The 14,634-nt window shown below is 52.9% G+C and overlaps 4 protein-coding genes across 4 annotated transcripts; 3 read left to right on the top strand and 1 right to left on the bottom strand.

Moving 5' to 3' along the window:
* Positions 1-1,119: 1,119 nt before the first annotated feature.
* J4E90_008707 (uncharacterized protein) lies at positions 1,120-2,487 on the bottom strand (the record flags this gene model as incomplete). The annotated part of the gene is made up of 1 exon (XM_051438229.1): positions 1,120-2,487. The coding sequence occupies one exon, from the start codon at positions 2,485-2,487 to the stop codon at positions 1,120-1,122; it is 1,368 nt and encodes a 455-aa protein (XP_051288228.1).
* Positions 2,488-7,023: 4,536 nt separating this feature from the next.
* On the top strand, positions 7,024-9,710 carry PMA1 (plasma membrane H+-ATPase; the record flags this gene model as incomplete). Its single annotated transcript, XM_051438230.1, has 5 exons — positions 7,024-7,030; positions 7,078-8,481; positions 8,533-9,003; positions 9,053-9,592; positions 9,646-9,710. The coding sequence occupies 5 exons, from the start codon at positions 7,024-7,026 to the stop codon at positions 9,708-9,710; spliced, it is 2,487 nt and encodes an 828-aa protein (XP_051288229.1).
* Positions 9,711-10,485: 775 nt separating this feature from the next.
* On the top strand, positions 10,486-11,481 carry J4E90_008709 (uncharacterized protein; the record flags this gene model as incomplete). Its single annotated transcript, XM_051438231.1, has 3 exons — positions 10,486-10,672; positions 10,727-10,886; positions 10,935-11,481. The coding sequence occupies 3 exons, from the start codon at positions 10,486-10,488 to the stop codon at positions 11,479-11,481; spliced, it is 894 nt and encodes a 297-aa protein (XP_051288230.1).
* A 366-nt stretch (positions 11,482-11,847) lies between these two features.
* J4E90_008710 (uncharacterized protein) lies at positions 11,848-13,620 on the top strand (the record flags this gene model as incomplete). Its single annotated transcript, XM_051438232.1, has 2 exons — positions 11,848-11,928; positions 11,989-13,620. 2 exons carry the CDS (start codon positions 11,848-11,850, stop codon positions 13,618-13,620), a joined length of 1,713 nt encoding a protein of 570 aa, XP_051288231.1.
* Positions 13,621-14,634: the final 1,014 nt, after the last annotated feature.

The following is a 14,634-nucleotide window of genomic DNA, read 5'->3' on the forward strand; positions in this document are numbered from 1 at the left end:
GCATCACTGCGCTATCGCGATGCAAAAGTCAGTAGTACCAACCAAATACTTTCTAGAGTACCGTTCATTCAAGCCTTACGCCAGCCCTATGGAATTCAGTACGTGGCCCTCGCGCTGTGATTCCTCAGCCATCGCAGATGAAGGCTTGTTATCAGCCCACAGGCGCCTACGGGGCTACCGAGGGCGTTCACGCGAGTACACCATGCTTCGCCTAGCTATTCGTTGTGATGCTGGAATTGGTTATGGTTCAGCTGGCCAAATGGCGTTAGCGAAGGGGTAGCGCCCAAAAGGGTGTGGTGCGGACCGGATTAGTGCTAGTTCAAGCACCAGCGTTACGGTAGCCTTGCTTTTCAGCGCATACTACGTGCGCCCAGATCGATCGAAGTGTGCGGAGGTCGTGATGCGGACGATGTTTGCATGTATGCGCGAAAGCGTATTGCGCATTGTGGTGCGTGTTGGGAGATGATGGGAAGGTACGAGTCGAAGAGTTCGGAGCAGGACTAGACCACAGCCTGAGTCAAAGGCGCACTCTCTTCATTCGGTCCGGAGGACGTGTGCTGGCGCGCATGAAGGAAACCTCAACTCTGGCCAGCTGAGAAGCTCCGATGCCGCGCCTCGTGCAACACCAATTGACATATACGAGCACTACTCTCGGTTGTTCTCTCCTTCCAAGCAAGGGCATTTATCACAAAGCACATTCGCGCGTTCTTCAATTGTGCTTTCCGGTTACGTCATAAAAAGGTGCATGATGCTTCTCAGTTTCCAACTTCGCCTTCATCTACAAAAAGCACTGCACGCCGAAACGTCGAAGCACAACACTCATGTCGCTTGTTGCAACATCGATCTAGTACCTGGGGACAACATTGATGAATCGAAAGACAGAAGGAATTGTCAATCAAGGCTATTGAAGAAAATGTATTAGGTTATTGTACATTCGCGACCTGTGTAGTTGGCTGTGTAGTCGACAGTATGGACTGAGACCAGCGTCTGTTATTGCCATGAGCTTGTCGTGTTCATGAAAGCCTTTTCAAAATTACTAGCTACCTCTTACCAGGATCAGGCAGAATTTTGTGACACTCGCAGAAGGATAGAGTCGCGACGTAAACTCCAGTTACAGTATCACCTACGAGCGGGACCCTTACGGGACTTCTTCAGCCAACCTGTTTCCTTGGCCTTGGTGACAACGTTGATACCAGCAGCCTCACAAGCTGAGGCAAGCTTTCGCAACTTTGCGAGGGCCGAAGAATTCTCGGTCATGGGCCTCCTGTAGCTAACGAAGAGTGTTGTGAAGTCAGGACACCTCCCTCCAATGGTTTTCGCTCTCACAAACAGTTTCATTACCAGCAACATCTTGTCCCAGCTGCAATCGCGTAGAATGAGCGTCTGGAGCAAGTTGCTCATCGTATTGATCACGATTGAATGATCGATCCGATCCTGAGGCATTGCGTTCACCTTATCAGACAACAAGTAACGCGTCTCAACGTCCAGATACTCCAGCACCCAGTACCTAGGCAGTGGGCTCATGCGCAAGAAGCCAAGCTTGGGAACAAAGTCCATGGAGCTGATCGTTATTTTCTTCAGCACAAGATCATTGTGGCCCAGTTGATCGACCATCGGCAGATCTTTGTTCCCGATGTAAGTATCGTGAGACTTGTAGTACTGCACACCGCTGACCGTATACTCGAAGGTTTCGAGGTACCTACAGGCTGTAACCATACATGCGACAGCTGCAGGCGTTGCATAACAACGTAGGAAGCGAAGGGTGTCGATGTGTAGCGTGTCTACCCTCAGATTTCGGATCTTGGGCTGCGTCAGACTCATGTCAGAGAATGTCAGCTCATCCAAACTTGAGAGTGTCATGATATAGCGACAGCTGTCAGAAAGCGCCTTGTCGGTGATGTCGGATAATTCCAGAACGCGGATTGCGGAGAAATCAGCCGTGGGTTGAAGAGACCTCCTTAAAGGCAGACAGTGTGTGCTGCCGCGCAGGACAAGGTTATCCAGGCGGCGAAAGACTGAGAACAAGAGGAGGAGGATAGCTCGGTCCTCGCCACGCGAAAGCGCTTCACACCATTCCTGTTTCGCGTGCGATGACAAAACCCGGAAGGAGTTTATGGTTTTCTTGTATTTCGCCATGGCGCCATCATCGAGTGGGTGAAGCTCGGTCGGGCGGAGATAGGGCGAGCGTCGAGTGATGATGAGAGTAGTGAACACTGAAGCCATGATCATGACACGATCAGTTGTGTTATCTTTTGTGTCTGAGCCGTAAATGGGTTGTTGCCGGATGACACCTCCAGAGGCGAACAGGTACTCAGCCAAGTCGAACGCGGTGCGATTCGCTTCGCCACTTGTTTCGAGACATCTACCCGCCTGCAGAAACTCGTTCGCGACATGCGAAAGGACGTTCGAGGCATGGCACATATTGACCAGAGCCGAAGGGGTGTCGGTGACATAATCCAGAGTGTTACGTTGGAGCTCGACGGGCATGGCGCTCAGGCAAGGCTTCACCTTGTTATCGTAATGTGTATGGGGACGAGGTCCAAACGCTTGCCTTTGAGATGTCAGTATTAACTTAGAACAACCTTAGCATTGTCGCTCACACGCTGGCCATGATCTTGGGCGTTTCTGGTTCGGTTGCTCTCCGGGGTGGTAGATGGTGACTGCGGACTTGCTCGTGGTCGCTCGTCTTGATTGACCGTATGGCTGTACACGACGAAGCTGGAGGACTTCTGCGTAGCAAGCGTAGCAACGTAACTGTGCGAGACGTCAATAACAGTTTAGCAGGCGGCCAGGAATGCAGACTACTCACGGTGAGGTCTGTCGGACTCGTGTGTTGGCGTTGCAGTGCCGCAGTAGAAGCCGCTTCGTTATCAGAATGCTTGAATACCGATGAGACGTCTGCTAAGATTGTGCGTAGTAGCGAACTCTCGTGAAGTTTCTGTATCGCTTCTGCTCACAACGTCTGTCAACGGTTGCTGCACGCGAACTTGATAGCTCTTCGATCCTGAGCTATGCAGCGAGGGGTAACTTACGAGCCAATGTACTGAGTAACCGCCCGGAAATCGTGGCCGGCGACTGATGTATCGTCGTGGTGGGGTAAGGGAGGGAGCGAGTTTGTACGCAGTGGCTTGAAGCTCGGGCGTCAAGATACGCTAACTCCCGGAGCGCCGCCTACGGAATGACGAGGCTGACCGGACAGGCCTGCTACTTTTATGAAGCTCGCTGGGTCACACTGTATTCCAAGTCGAGCCTGGGTAGACATCTTAGCCAGCTGCAATAGGAGCAAGCTAGAACGCGACCGACAGAGGAGCTACACGAACCGACGCTTCAGCCGACCCTTTCCCTCGCTGTAATGAGCGCGAACATCCCTCACAGCAAGGGTCCCTGAGACTTGACCATCCACAGCAGAGCATTGGCTGAAGGAGACATCGACGGCGCCTCTGATAAGTGCATCACCCTGTTTCTCGTGGTAGAGCGACCAGTCGTGCTGACCAGACTACAGCTTGCCGACGGACATGCCTCCTATAGCGATCTTAGGTGCACTACCACGCCTTCCAGTGGAGCGCCCTTTTAATGACACTCGACGACGCCAGACCTGATGTGCTGACGGCAGTGGCAGCCTCCTCCGACGCTCATCGACCGGCAGAAGACCCAACTACCCTCCCCACGCGACAGCTATACCAGACGCTGGACGACACCCGATGCGCCCACGAAGCTAGCATGGGCACCGAACACAACGAGACGATGTTTGTCCTCTCGATGCAGGTTGCGGACAAAGGGCTTGGAAAAGGGGGAGCATGACGCCTCAATGGGACCTGAGGCAACCCCGAACCGACTGTATCACACTTTCGCCGTCGGTCCATCATATTGCATGTCCAGTCGTCGTATCCTGGTATGTCGATACAGATGGTGCGATATCCGCCGCCTACCTGGCAATCACTGGATCCCAACTCTTTTTGTCTTACGGATACCTCTCAAGATGGCAGATAGCCTACCATAATACCAGGACTCAGGCGAGCACCTCAAGTATGCAGGAGTAGAAAGATACCCATTGCCGTCGCTGGAAATGCTGCTGCGAGCCGATCTCTTTTCCACAACACCAAACGAACAAGAAAGCAAGAGCAGGTCTATGGAGGGGCAGCGATAAGTGCTAGCGAAGTGGATGGCCGCAAAGAATTCCAGAAAGAGCTTTCGGTCGTGAGAATTCCGACAGCGTCATACCCCAAGCGAGAGTTGTAGGGATGATGAAGATACAAACTTCGTGGAGACGGGCGAAGTTTGAAGTGGAAGTGGAAGTGTCTTCGGGCCGCGCACGGGCCTCACCCCACCAAACTTCGGACGCGTCCTCAGCCAACTTGCCATTCATCTTCGGTGTCTTGGCTGCAATGCTAGATAACGTTCGTGGTAAAGAGATATACTCGGCAGGGCTTGGAGGACGCGCAACATGGGCACAATCTCCGGTTGTCCAGACGTCGAGCTGCTTGTCAGAGTCTGCACCAAATCGACGCGACCGACCTCCCTCGTTCCTACATGGGTAGTTCTTGTCAGCCAGGAGCCAACGCCGATATTGAGCCAGTAATCCAGCGCGTCTCTCTATCCATCGATCATCGACCTCTCCGTCTGTATCTGTGGAACGGACAGCCTAGCAGACTCAGCAGAAGCGGTGTTATGCGCAGCTCTACTATGTCCCAGCGGCGCGTAGCAGACGAGCTGGCATCCCGCGGTTCGGCCACGCTCAGGTGGACGACACTTCGCGTTCTCTTCCCTTATCTACGCGCATTCCGCAGGCAGTGTAGGGTTGCATCAGGCGCGAACGGTCGATCCAGAGAGAGGGAGCGAGGTAAGCCGATCTGCTTCAGGAGGCCGCGAGGAAATTGAGTTTAGGAATGCACGTATGCGTTACAAGTATATGAGAAGAACGCTTCTCGAATGATGTGCGGCGGGAGACGTCTAGTGTGACAGTCCTTCGAGCCCTACTCAAGTCGCTGTGTTGACGGAAGGGCTTCAGAAGGTCCGATCACGCTATGGGTAGCGTTGAGGCGGACGGAGGCGACCTTGGAACCACGTTGGTGCACCGTGCACCAGCAATACTGTTCCAGATGAAGAAAAAGAAACGTCACGGCAACTGGGTCCACGGTGCGTTTACCGGAATCCTACAAAATATTTGCTCAGATCTCCCCAAAAGCACAGCAATTGCTCAGGGATCTTACGCGTCAGCCTTACGAGTTCAGCGCGCGGTCAATCTCTCATGAGGGCAGACTCAATTTCTGTCCTATACTACTTATCTGCCTGCTGGAAGAGACTGTTGTGCAAGCTCTCCACGCAGACGGGATAGGGACATCCCGCCAGAAGCAGTAAACCGGGTCTTACAGACACACACATCGCGATGGGCTGCTGTAGTGGCAAGACTTTCTTACACTTCTAGCCAGACCTTCACTGACATGAAATTCGGGATAGAATATTTGCGGCAAGCAAATGCTTGACGGATGCGTAGGACTCGATATGGGTCGAGTCAAACTTGGCGCTGCCGCCGACCCAATTTCACGAAGTTCATCGTATCTAGTTTTTGGAGCCCTTTATGGCGTCGAGTCAACGGATTGAAGAACTCAACTTCACTATGCGCCACTCAGATTGAGGATGACCTGTGCGTCGCAGCGCCCTTGTCAAGCTTAGTCTTGATGAACAGCTCATCCATATAATCCTCGTGTTCCGTTCTGCCATGTCCAGCCTCTTAGAAGAGTCGCAATAGATCGTCTTGCGAGGCTCGTGTGTCATCGGTAAGCTGACAGGAATACGCGCTACGTCATGTCGAAGATGATCCGTGACAATATTTGGTCGATTTGAATTGGTGACATGGGATGGCCATGCTAGGCGCGGGCTTAGGATTCTACTCACGGAAGTTTATCGCGCAATACACCACCACGAGTCCTCGAGCAGAACATCATGAAAACAAGTCACACGATGAGGGTCGTATACGTTGCGGTTTCTAGAAGATGAAATTATGGTCTGGTGTCTTTTGCTCATACTAACGCAATATAGACACGCAGACTACATACCAAACAGATTGCGATGCCAAATGCACTAAACCCCAAGGGCCGAGCTAATAATCTTAAGCCCTGGAGCAGGCCGCCGCAGCTCACAATCCCAGCGATCCCGCAAGCTGGCCACCTTATCTTGGCGGCTGGTTCTCGACGTGACCCTTTAACTTCAAAACAGGCTAGGCTGATCATGCGCGTCCTTGTGGCCTCATCAACCCGTGGGGTTCTCACAACATTCCGGTCAGAGTCGTTCCAACCCACCTCGGTCGTTCCTGCAGGCCCCTCCGACGACAAACGTCGCGTTGCGCGATCGCGACTGTGTTTGTTAACGCACCCCGCGTGGTGTTCAGGCTCAGGGTTGTTTTTCTGCGCTCTGAAGTCTTTCCCGCGCAACGATGCCTCAGAGGAGCCCTTTCCACGGATGAAAGCGCATTGGCCCACACTTCACTCAACATCGACGCAGATGCACTCGCAACATAGCTAGTCGCTTCGCGTAACCGACAAATATTTCTTGGCCGCTTGTATCATACAAACAGCAAACTACATACAGTGTTTGACATTATTAGCGACTAGCATTACATCAAGATGTCCGAGGTAAGTTGTCATAGAGCCCCAACACTACTAGGCTTGACCTACCAGTTGTCTAATCAGAGCTGACTAAATGCAGTCGCCAGCCGGTACGTCGCCGGATCGCGACGGCATATATCCATCAAATGGCCAAACATACGACAAGTACCATTTCCAGGAAAAGAACGTTCACATGGATGACATTGAGTTGGACGATGAAGAAGAGGATGAGGACATAGATCAGCTCATCGAAGATCTAGAGTCACAAGATGGCGAAAACGCCGACTACGAAGAGGAAGAAGCGCAACAACCAGGCGGCGCACGCCTCATCCCAGAAGAACTTCTACAGACTGACACGCGCATTGGCTTGACGTCCGCAGAGGTACTCATACGGCGGAAGAAATTCGGCGAAAACAAAATGAAAGGTACTTATTCTTCTTTCTCACCATCAGCACTTGCTCACCATATGCAGAGGAGTCAACGAACAACTGGGTCAAATTTCTGATGTTCTTTGTCGGACCAATCCAATTTGTCATGGAAGCGGCTGCCATTCTCGCTGCAGGACTCCAGGACTGGGTCGACTTTGGTGTCATCTGCGGCTTGCTCCTCCTGAACGCGAGTGTAGGCTTCATCCAAGAGTACCAGGCTGGCTCCATCGTGGAAGAACTGAAGAAGACGCTGGCCCTCAAGGCTACTGTATTACGCGACGGCACTTTGATTGAGATTGAAGCATCTGACGTGGTGCCTGGCGACATTCTGCAAGTCGAGGAGGGCGTCATCGTTCCAGCTGATGGGCGCATCGTTACGGAGAATGCGTTCGTGCAGGTTGATCAATCTTCGATCACTGGAGAATCATTGGCTGTCGACAAGCACCGAGGAGATACGTGCTACGCATCTTCTGCAGTCAAGCGCGGCGAGGCTTTCGTTGTGATTACAGCTACCGGCGATTCGACGTTCGTTGGGCGTGCAGCATCGCTCGTTGCAAGCGCTTCCAGCGGGCCTGGTCACTTCACCCAGGTACTACACGGCATTGGAACGATTCTTTTGGTTTTGGTCATCGTATCATTGTTGGTTGTCTGGATTAGCTCTTTCTATCGATCCAACGACATCGTCACTATCCTCCGGTTCACACTCGCCATAACGATCGTCGGAGTGCCTGTCGGCCTTCCTGCTGTTGTAACGACGACTATGGCAGTCGGTGCAGCGTACCTAGCCAAGAAGCAAGCCATCGTGCAGAAGCTCTCCGCCATCGAATCGCTTGCTGGCGTTGAGATCCTGTGCTCTGACAAAACTGGAACGTTGACAAAGAACAAGCTCTCCTTAGCTGAGCCATATACTGTTCCAGGGGTGGATCCAGAGGATTTGATGCTTACTGCCTGCTTGGCCGCATCGAGGAAGAAGAAAGGTATTGATGCCATCGACAAGGCATTCCTCAAATCTCTACGCCACTATCCGCGTGCCAAATATGTGCTCAGCAAGTACAAAGCCATCAGATTTCATCCATTCGACCCAGTATCCAAGAAAGTTCAGGCAGTCGTCGAGTCACCCCAAGGCGAGCGCATAACATGCGTCAAGGGCGCTCCACTTTTCGTGCTTCGGACCGTTGAGGAAGACGGTGAACTTCCAGAGCATGTCGTAGACTCGTACAAGAACAAGGTCGCGGAGTTTGCTACGCGCGGCTTTCGCTCGCTTGGTGTTGCTCGCAAGCGCGAAGATGAGCGCTGGGAAATTTTGGGCATTATGCCATGCTCAGATCCTCCGCGTCACGACACGTATCGTACTATCAACGAAGCGAAGTCACTGGGCCTTTCCATCAAGATGCTGACTGGTGACGCTGTTGGCATCGCGCGAGAGACGTCGCGTCAGCTCGGCCTAGGTAAGGATAGAACTATCTCGACGCGTAAACCTTGGCTGACTTTAGACATAGGCACAAACATCTTCGATGCTGAGAAGCTCGGTCTGAGCGGCGGCGGCGAAATGCCTGGCTCAGAGTTCTATGACTTCGTTGAAGGTGCAGATGGCTTTGCAGAAGTGTTCCCACAGCACAAATACAACGTTGTAGAGATTCTGCAGCAGAGAGGATACCTCGTCGCGATGACTGGCGATGGCGTGAACGATGCGCCGTCGTTGAAGAAGGCAGATACTGGCATTGCCGTGCAAGGCGCTTCTGACGCCGCCTGCTCTGCTGCCGACATTGTGTTCCTCGCCCCTGGTCTCTCTGCAATCATCGACGCGCTGAAGACCTCGCGCCAGATCTTCCATCGCATGTATGCTTACGTCGTTTACCGTATCGCTTTATCACTACATCTCGAGATATTTCTGGGTCTCTGGATCGCTATCCTCAACGAAAGTCTGAACCTACAACTAGTAGTGTTCATCGCAATCTTTGCTGACATTGGTAAGTCTTGCCTTATGCGTGCTTCGTGCATGGGCTAACCAGAAGGCAGCGACGCTGGCTATCGCCTACGATAACGCGCCATATAGCCGTACTCCGGTCAAATGGAATCTCCCCAAACTATGGGGAATGTCGATCCTCCTTGGCGTCATCCTCGCTGTAGGCACTTGGATCACGATGACAACAATGCTGCCTTACCTCACAGGCGAGCAACAGGGCGTCGAAGGTGGCATTGTCCAGAATCATGGCCAGCGTGACCCCATTCTCTTCCTCGAGATCACCCTGACTGAGAATTGGCTCATCTTCATCACCCGCGCCAATGGTCCATTCTGGTCATCCATCCCTTCATGGCAGCTAGCTGGCGCGATCCTAGTCGTCGACATCCTCGCTACATGCTTCACCATCTTTGGCTGGTTTGTAGGAGGAAGAACAAACATCGTTGCTGTGGTCCGCGTGTGGGCTTTCTCGTTCGGCATCTTCTGCATCATGGCGGGAGTGTATTATATTTTACAGGGTAGTCAAGGCTTTGACAATCTCATGCATGGAAAGCTTCTCAAGAGGAAGCAGAAGCAGAGGAACCTCGAGGACTTCGGTGAGTACAATAGGTATCAACATTTCGCTGCGACAGTTGCTAACAGTACTTAGTCGTTTCACTGCAACGCGTGTCGACACAGCACGAGAAGACGACGTACCATGAGAAGACAAAATAGCATTTCGGTCTTGACGGTGGGTTGCAACCACGTCAGCGATCCAGCGTCACGCTGTAATGCGGATGGGTTTGATCTTCTTGGCACAGACGTAAAGGCTAGTAGGAGGCGTTTGGTTGTACGGGCGGCCATATTGATATTCAGTCATCTTGATAGTGTGCCATCTCGGGCGACTTGTATTCATATTTCATTAAGAAGGGAGCCGCAGACCTGGAGGTTGTAGAACTTGGTACAAGCACAGTAGATACGACGATGTTCTCAACATCTCGCGATGCATCATACTGCTGTAATCGCAAGGCATTTCATTACTTCTCTAAAGTTCGTATCATATCCTTTAGTGCTTTCATCAGGCTAGCCAACAGTAGCTTGGGCGACCAGTCAAGACGGCGCGTCGGACATGCAGGAACACAATCCTAGAAGCAGCAGCTCGGCGCATGTTAAACAGCTTAGTAATTTCTAAATAGCTGTCCTAGTACAGTAGCGATAAAGCTCTAAGTTTCGAAATGGTGCAATGAAATGTATTCTATCGGGATTTAGGGCAGGCGCTCGCGGTGACGTCGCTTGTCAGCATCACCCCACCTTCGGCATTGAGACACGCGCGGCATCCTGGTAATCACGTAACACAGTAGGACTTGACCACCATCACACTCCTTCTCAGTTGATGCTCAGTTGCGCTCGAAGCATAAGTTGTCCCGCCCGACACCAGCTTAAATCCAATCGGATCTCGTCTCACCACATCAGAATACCCTTTCTACCACCAGCAAAAGCATTCGCAACAATGGCCAACCTCGACATCACCATTCCCAAGTTGAAGCTCAACGATGGTACTTCGATGCCAATGCTAGGCTACGGTACTGGTACTGCCTGGTTCAAGACTGGCGAGGAAAGCAAGATCGACCAGGCTATCATTGATTCTGTCAAGATTGCGACCAAGCTAGGATACACGCATCTTGATGGCGCCGAGGGTATGCTAGTCGTTGCACATTAACGGGTCTGAGAACCTTGCTGATAACTGGCAGTCTACAAGACCGAGACCGAGTTGGGCACCGCGATCAAGGAGAGTGGCATCCCGCGTGAGAAGCTATACGTTACTACCAAAGTCAACAACGACAACATCAAAAATATTGCGGGAGCTATCAAGACGAGTCTGGAGAAGTTGCAACTGGACTATGTTGACCTGTATGTCTCTAAAATCTGCATCAACAATCTATATTCTGACGAGCATAGGTACCTCATCCACCAGCCGTGGTTTGCAGGCTCAGACGAAGACCTCCAGAAGGCATGGGCTGACATGGAAGCCGTTCAAGCATCCGGCCTCGCAAAGTCCATCGGCGTCTCCAACTATCTCCCTAACCATCTCGCCGCCATCCTGAAGACCGCGAAAGTCAAGCCAGTATGCAACCAGATCGAGCTCCACCCCTACCTGCAAAGGCCAGAACTCCTCGAATTCCACAAGCAGAACAACATTGCCACCGTCGCGTATGCGCCTCTCACTCCTGCCACCAAAGCCAAGCCCGGTCCTCTGGACGACTACGTGGGAGCACTGACGAAGAAGTATGCTGTGGGCGAGAACGAGATCTACCTTAGGTGGTGCATGGACCAGGATATTGTGCCAATTACGACGAGTGGAAAGGAGCAGAGGCTGAGTGATTACTTGAGGGCGAACACGTTCAAGCTGACGCCTAAGGAGATCAAGGATATGAATGAGATTGGGCAGAAGAAGCACTTCCGCGGATTCTGGGGACACATCTTCAAGGATGATGATCAGTCATAGTGTAGCAGCCCTGGAGCTGTATGAAGCAGCGCGTGGGTCATGTTTGATATAGCAGACCAAGAGTGATGAACCATGCACATCTTGATAACACAAATATTGTGAGCTTGTTTGATGTTGTTTGAAAATTGCCGCTGAAGTTCCGGCGTGGGTGAATACAACTGCTAGGGCTGGGTTGGGGCGACCCCGTTAGCGCCAAGACAGGCTCTCAATCTTTCGGCGCGAGCTCAGCAACTTCCACCTCGACTTCGACCTGTCGCGCATCACCCTTTGCACCCACCCACATCGCGCGATTGTATACACGGACCGGGCCGCGCATATCATCAAACATCACGAGTTCCAGTGACGCACCGCGCAATCACCGCCGCCATGTCAGGCGCAGTCGCAAAGGGCAAGAAGCAGGTGAACAAGAACGCCTATCGCCGGGCGAAGAAGAAGCAACAGCGTTCTGTAAGCAAACCACGCGCATCGCATTGCGCATCGCAATACATTGTACTGACAGCCATACAGGAGACACCGTCCGAGGCCGCTGACTCTGCGCGTGAGAGCGAATCTCCCGCACCCGAAAGCGACAGCAATAACGAAGCACAGGCGGTCAAGCCCGCGAACCTTCTCACCGTTGACGATATCGCGAACCAGTACGACCTCGACGACCCCGTGTTTGAGGAATACAAGAGCGTCTTCGAGAAATTCAGGGAGCCGACCGAGGAGGAAGCGGCGACCAAGGACGAGGAGAAGCCAGACATCTATTTCTCCGACGACGACATCCCCAGCGAGGACGAGGACGATGGCAAGCCCAAGCTCTCCAAGAAGCAGCGGAAGCAAATGAACAAGTTGTCGGTTGCGCAACTGAAATCACTGGTCCCCCGGCCTGAGTTGGTTGAGTGGACGGATGTGTCATCCTCAAATCCACAGCTGCTCATCTCCATCAAGGGGGCGAAGAACGTCATTCCCGTCCCGACCCACTGGTCACTCAAGCGCGAGTACCTTTCATCGAAACGCGGTATCGAGAAACCTCCGTTCGCCCTACCCAAGTTCATCCAGGAAACTGGTATCGCAGAGATGCGTGATGCAGTACTGGAAAAGCAAGCAGACATGACGATGAGGCAAAAGCAGCGAGAGCGCGTCCAAGGAAAGCTCGGCAAGCTCGACATCGACTATGCAAAACTATACGATGCCTTCTTCAGGCGACAGACGAAGCCAGAGTTGACGCGGTACGGCGAGGTCTACTACGAGGGCAAGGAGTTCGAGACCAATCTCGTGAATCTCAAGCCCGGCGAGCTGAGCGAGGAGCTCCGCGAGGCTCTCGGAATGATGCCAGGCCATCCGCCCCCTTGGCTCATCAACATGCAGCGCTTCGGTCCTCCCCCATCCTACCCGAACATGCGCGTCCCTGGTGTAAACGCTCCAATCCCTCCTGGTTCCTCCTGGGGCTTCCAGCCCGGCCAGTGGGGTAAACCCCCAATCGACGACGCTGGCAAGCCACAATTTGGAGGCGATTTGTATGGAACAGCCATACTGGAAGAGCAACAACAGCCTACTCATGTCGGCGAGCCTGTAGAGCGTGGTATCTGGGGAGCACTACGAGCTGAGGGCGAAAGTGAAGACGAGGAGAGCGACGAAGAAGAGGAGGAAGACGAAGATGACGAGGAGGGAGGCGACGAAGACGCGAGCGGCATCCAGACATCGATGACAACAGCATCTGCCATGCCATCCGAGATTGGAGGAGCAGAGAGCATCGGTGGAGAGTTCCAGCTCCGGAAGCAGCGGAAAGGAATCGAGACTGAAGAGCCGGGTGTACCCCGCAGCGCCGGTACAGTGCTTCCTGAGAAGAACATCTCGGCGACTGGTTTCTTTGGCGGAGAGCACGCTTATGACCTGGATGCGGCTAGGCGCGACGCACTTGGACACGCACAAAGGAAGCGTAAGGCTGGAGACATCGACGTGTCGGTTGATGTCGACCAGTTGGCAGATAGTGACAAGCTCGATAAGGACGCACTGAAGAAAGAGTACGAGTCAAGGCAAAGAGCCGAAGCGCAAGGCCAATGGCAGAGTATCGATCAAGATGATTTGGCGGACATGATCAACCAGGAGAGCAGGAAGCGCGCGAAGCGGGAGGACGAGCGAAAGACCAGGCGCTAGGTCTGTTGGTCAAGAGTCCGCAAAGGACATGTGTTTTGTACAAAAGATTACGGATTGCATTTTTCAAGAGCTCTGTCAGGGAGCCGGCGTCACGGATGTTAATGGTCAGTAGGGCTTCGGCACATTCAGCATTGGGATACGGCGTTACATGCGGCAGCCAAGGTTGACCGCAGTTGAACATAATCAAGATGAAGAATTTCTCACTTCCAAGGACAAGAATGACGGAAGAATTGTATGCTGACTATGGAGGGGGCGGTACGTCTCGTGTCGACGAAAGGCTTGACGGATGCGACATGCAGGACAAAGGATGTGAAAGACAATAGCTGAAAACGTGAGTCAAGGGGTGGTACCATCAGACTGGGACGACAGACACACAATGTCTTGGCTACTGAGGAGTAGATTGAGGCTTCCATTTGGAGGGCACCGAAAAGATGTAGCGATGTCAGGAGCGCAGGGGGGAAGACACCAGATGCTGTCTGAAGTGCTATCTACGGAATTCTGGATCTACCGCGCACACGCACACAGTACCCTCTCTCGGCTGCCCGATTGCACATCCGGCGACCAAGTTGAATGTGAATCAAACGGTTGGCTGTTTGCAATGTGACTGACCCACGGCCAGTGCTCGCACGCCTCCCCCGCACGTGACCTACGAACGCGTCCAGTCGCTGGAGGCTTGGCTCTGAACTTCTCTTTTTGCGACCCAACACACGACCAGCCACCACCGCCCAGCAAGCGCAGTCGTTAGCTATCAACCCGGACTAATCGCTACGACCACATCACTTAGTATTGTTTACCTGCGATAGGCACAGCACATCACCCTCGCCGCAGAAATGGACAGGGATCGTGAGCGAGATCGAGGAGACCGAAGGTTTGTCGACTCCAAACCAAGGGCCGCCTAGGCTCCGATGCGCAAACATGTTCCCAGGCATGCGGCATCTACTATGGGCGCATCTACTAACATCGCCATAGAGACGACAGGTACTCCAACACATACCGTCCGCGTTCTCCTGGCCC

This window comes from Alternaria incomplexa (genome assembly GCF_024043165.1).
Source record: "Alternaria incomplexa strain BMP 0042 chromosome Unknown scaffold_13, whole genome shotgun sequence".
NCBI lineage: Eukaryota > Fungi > Ascomycota > Dothideomycetes > Pleosporales > Pleosporaceae > Alternaria > Alternaria incomplexa.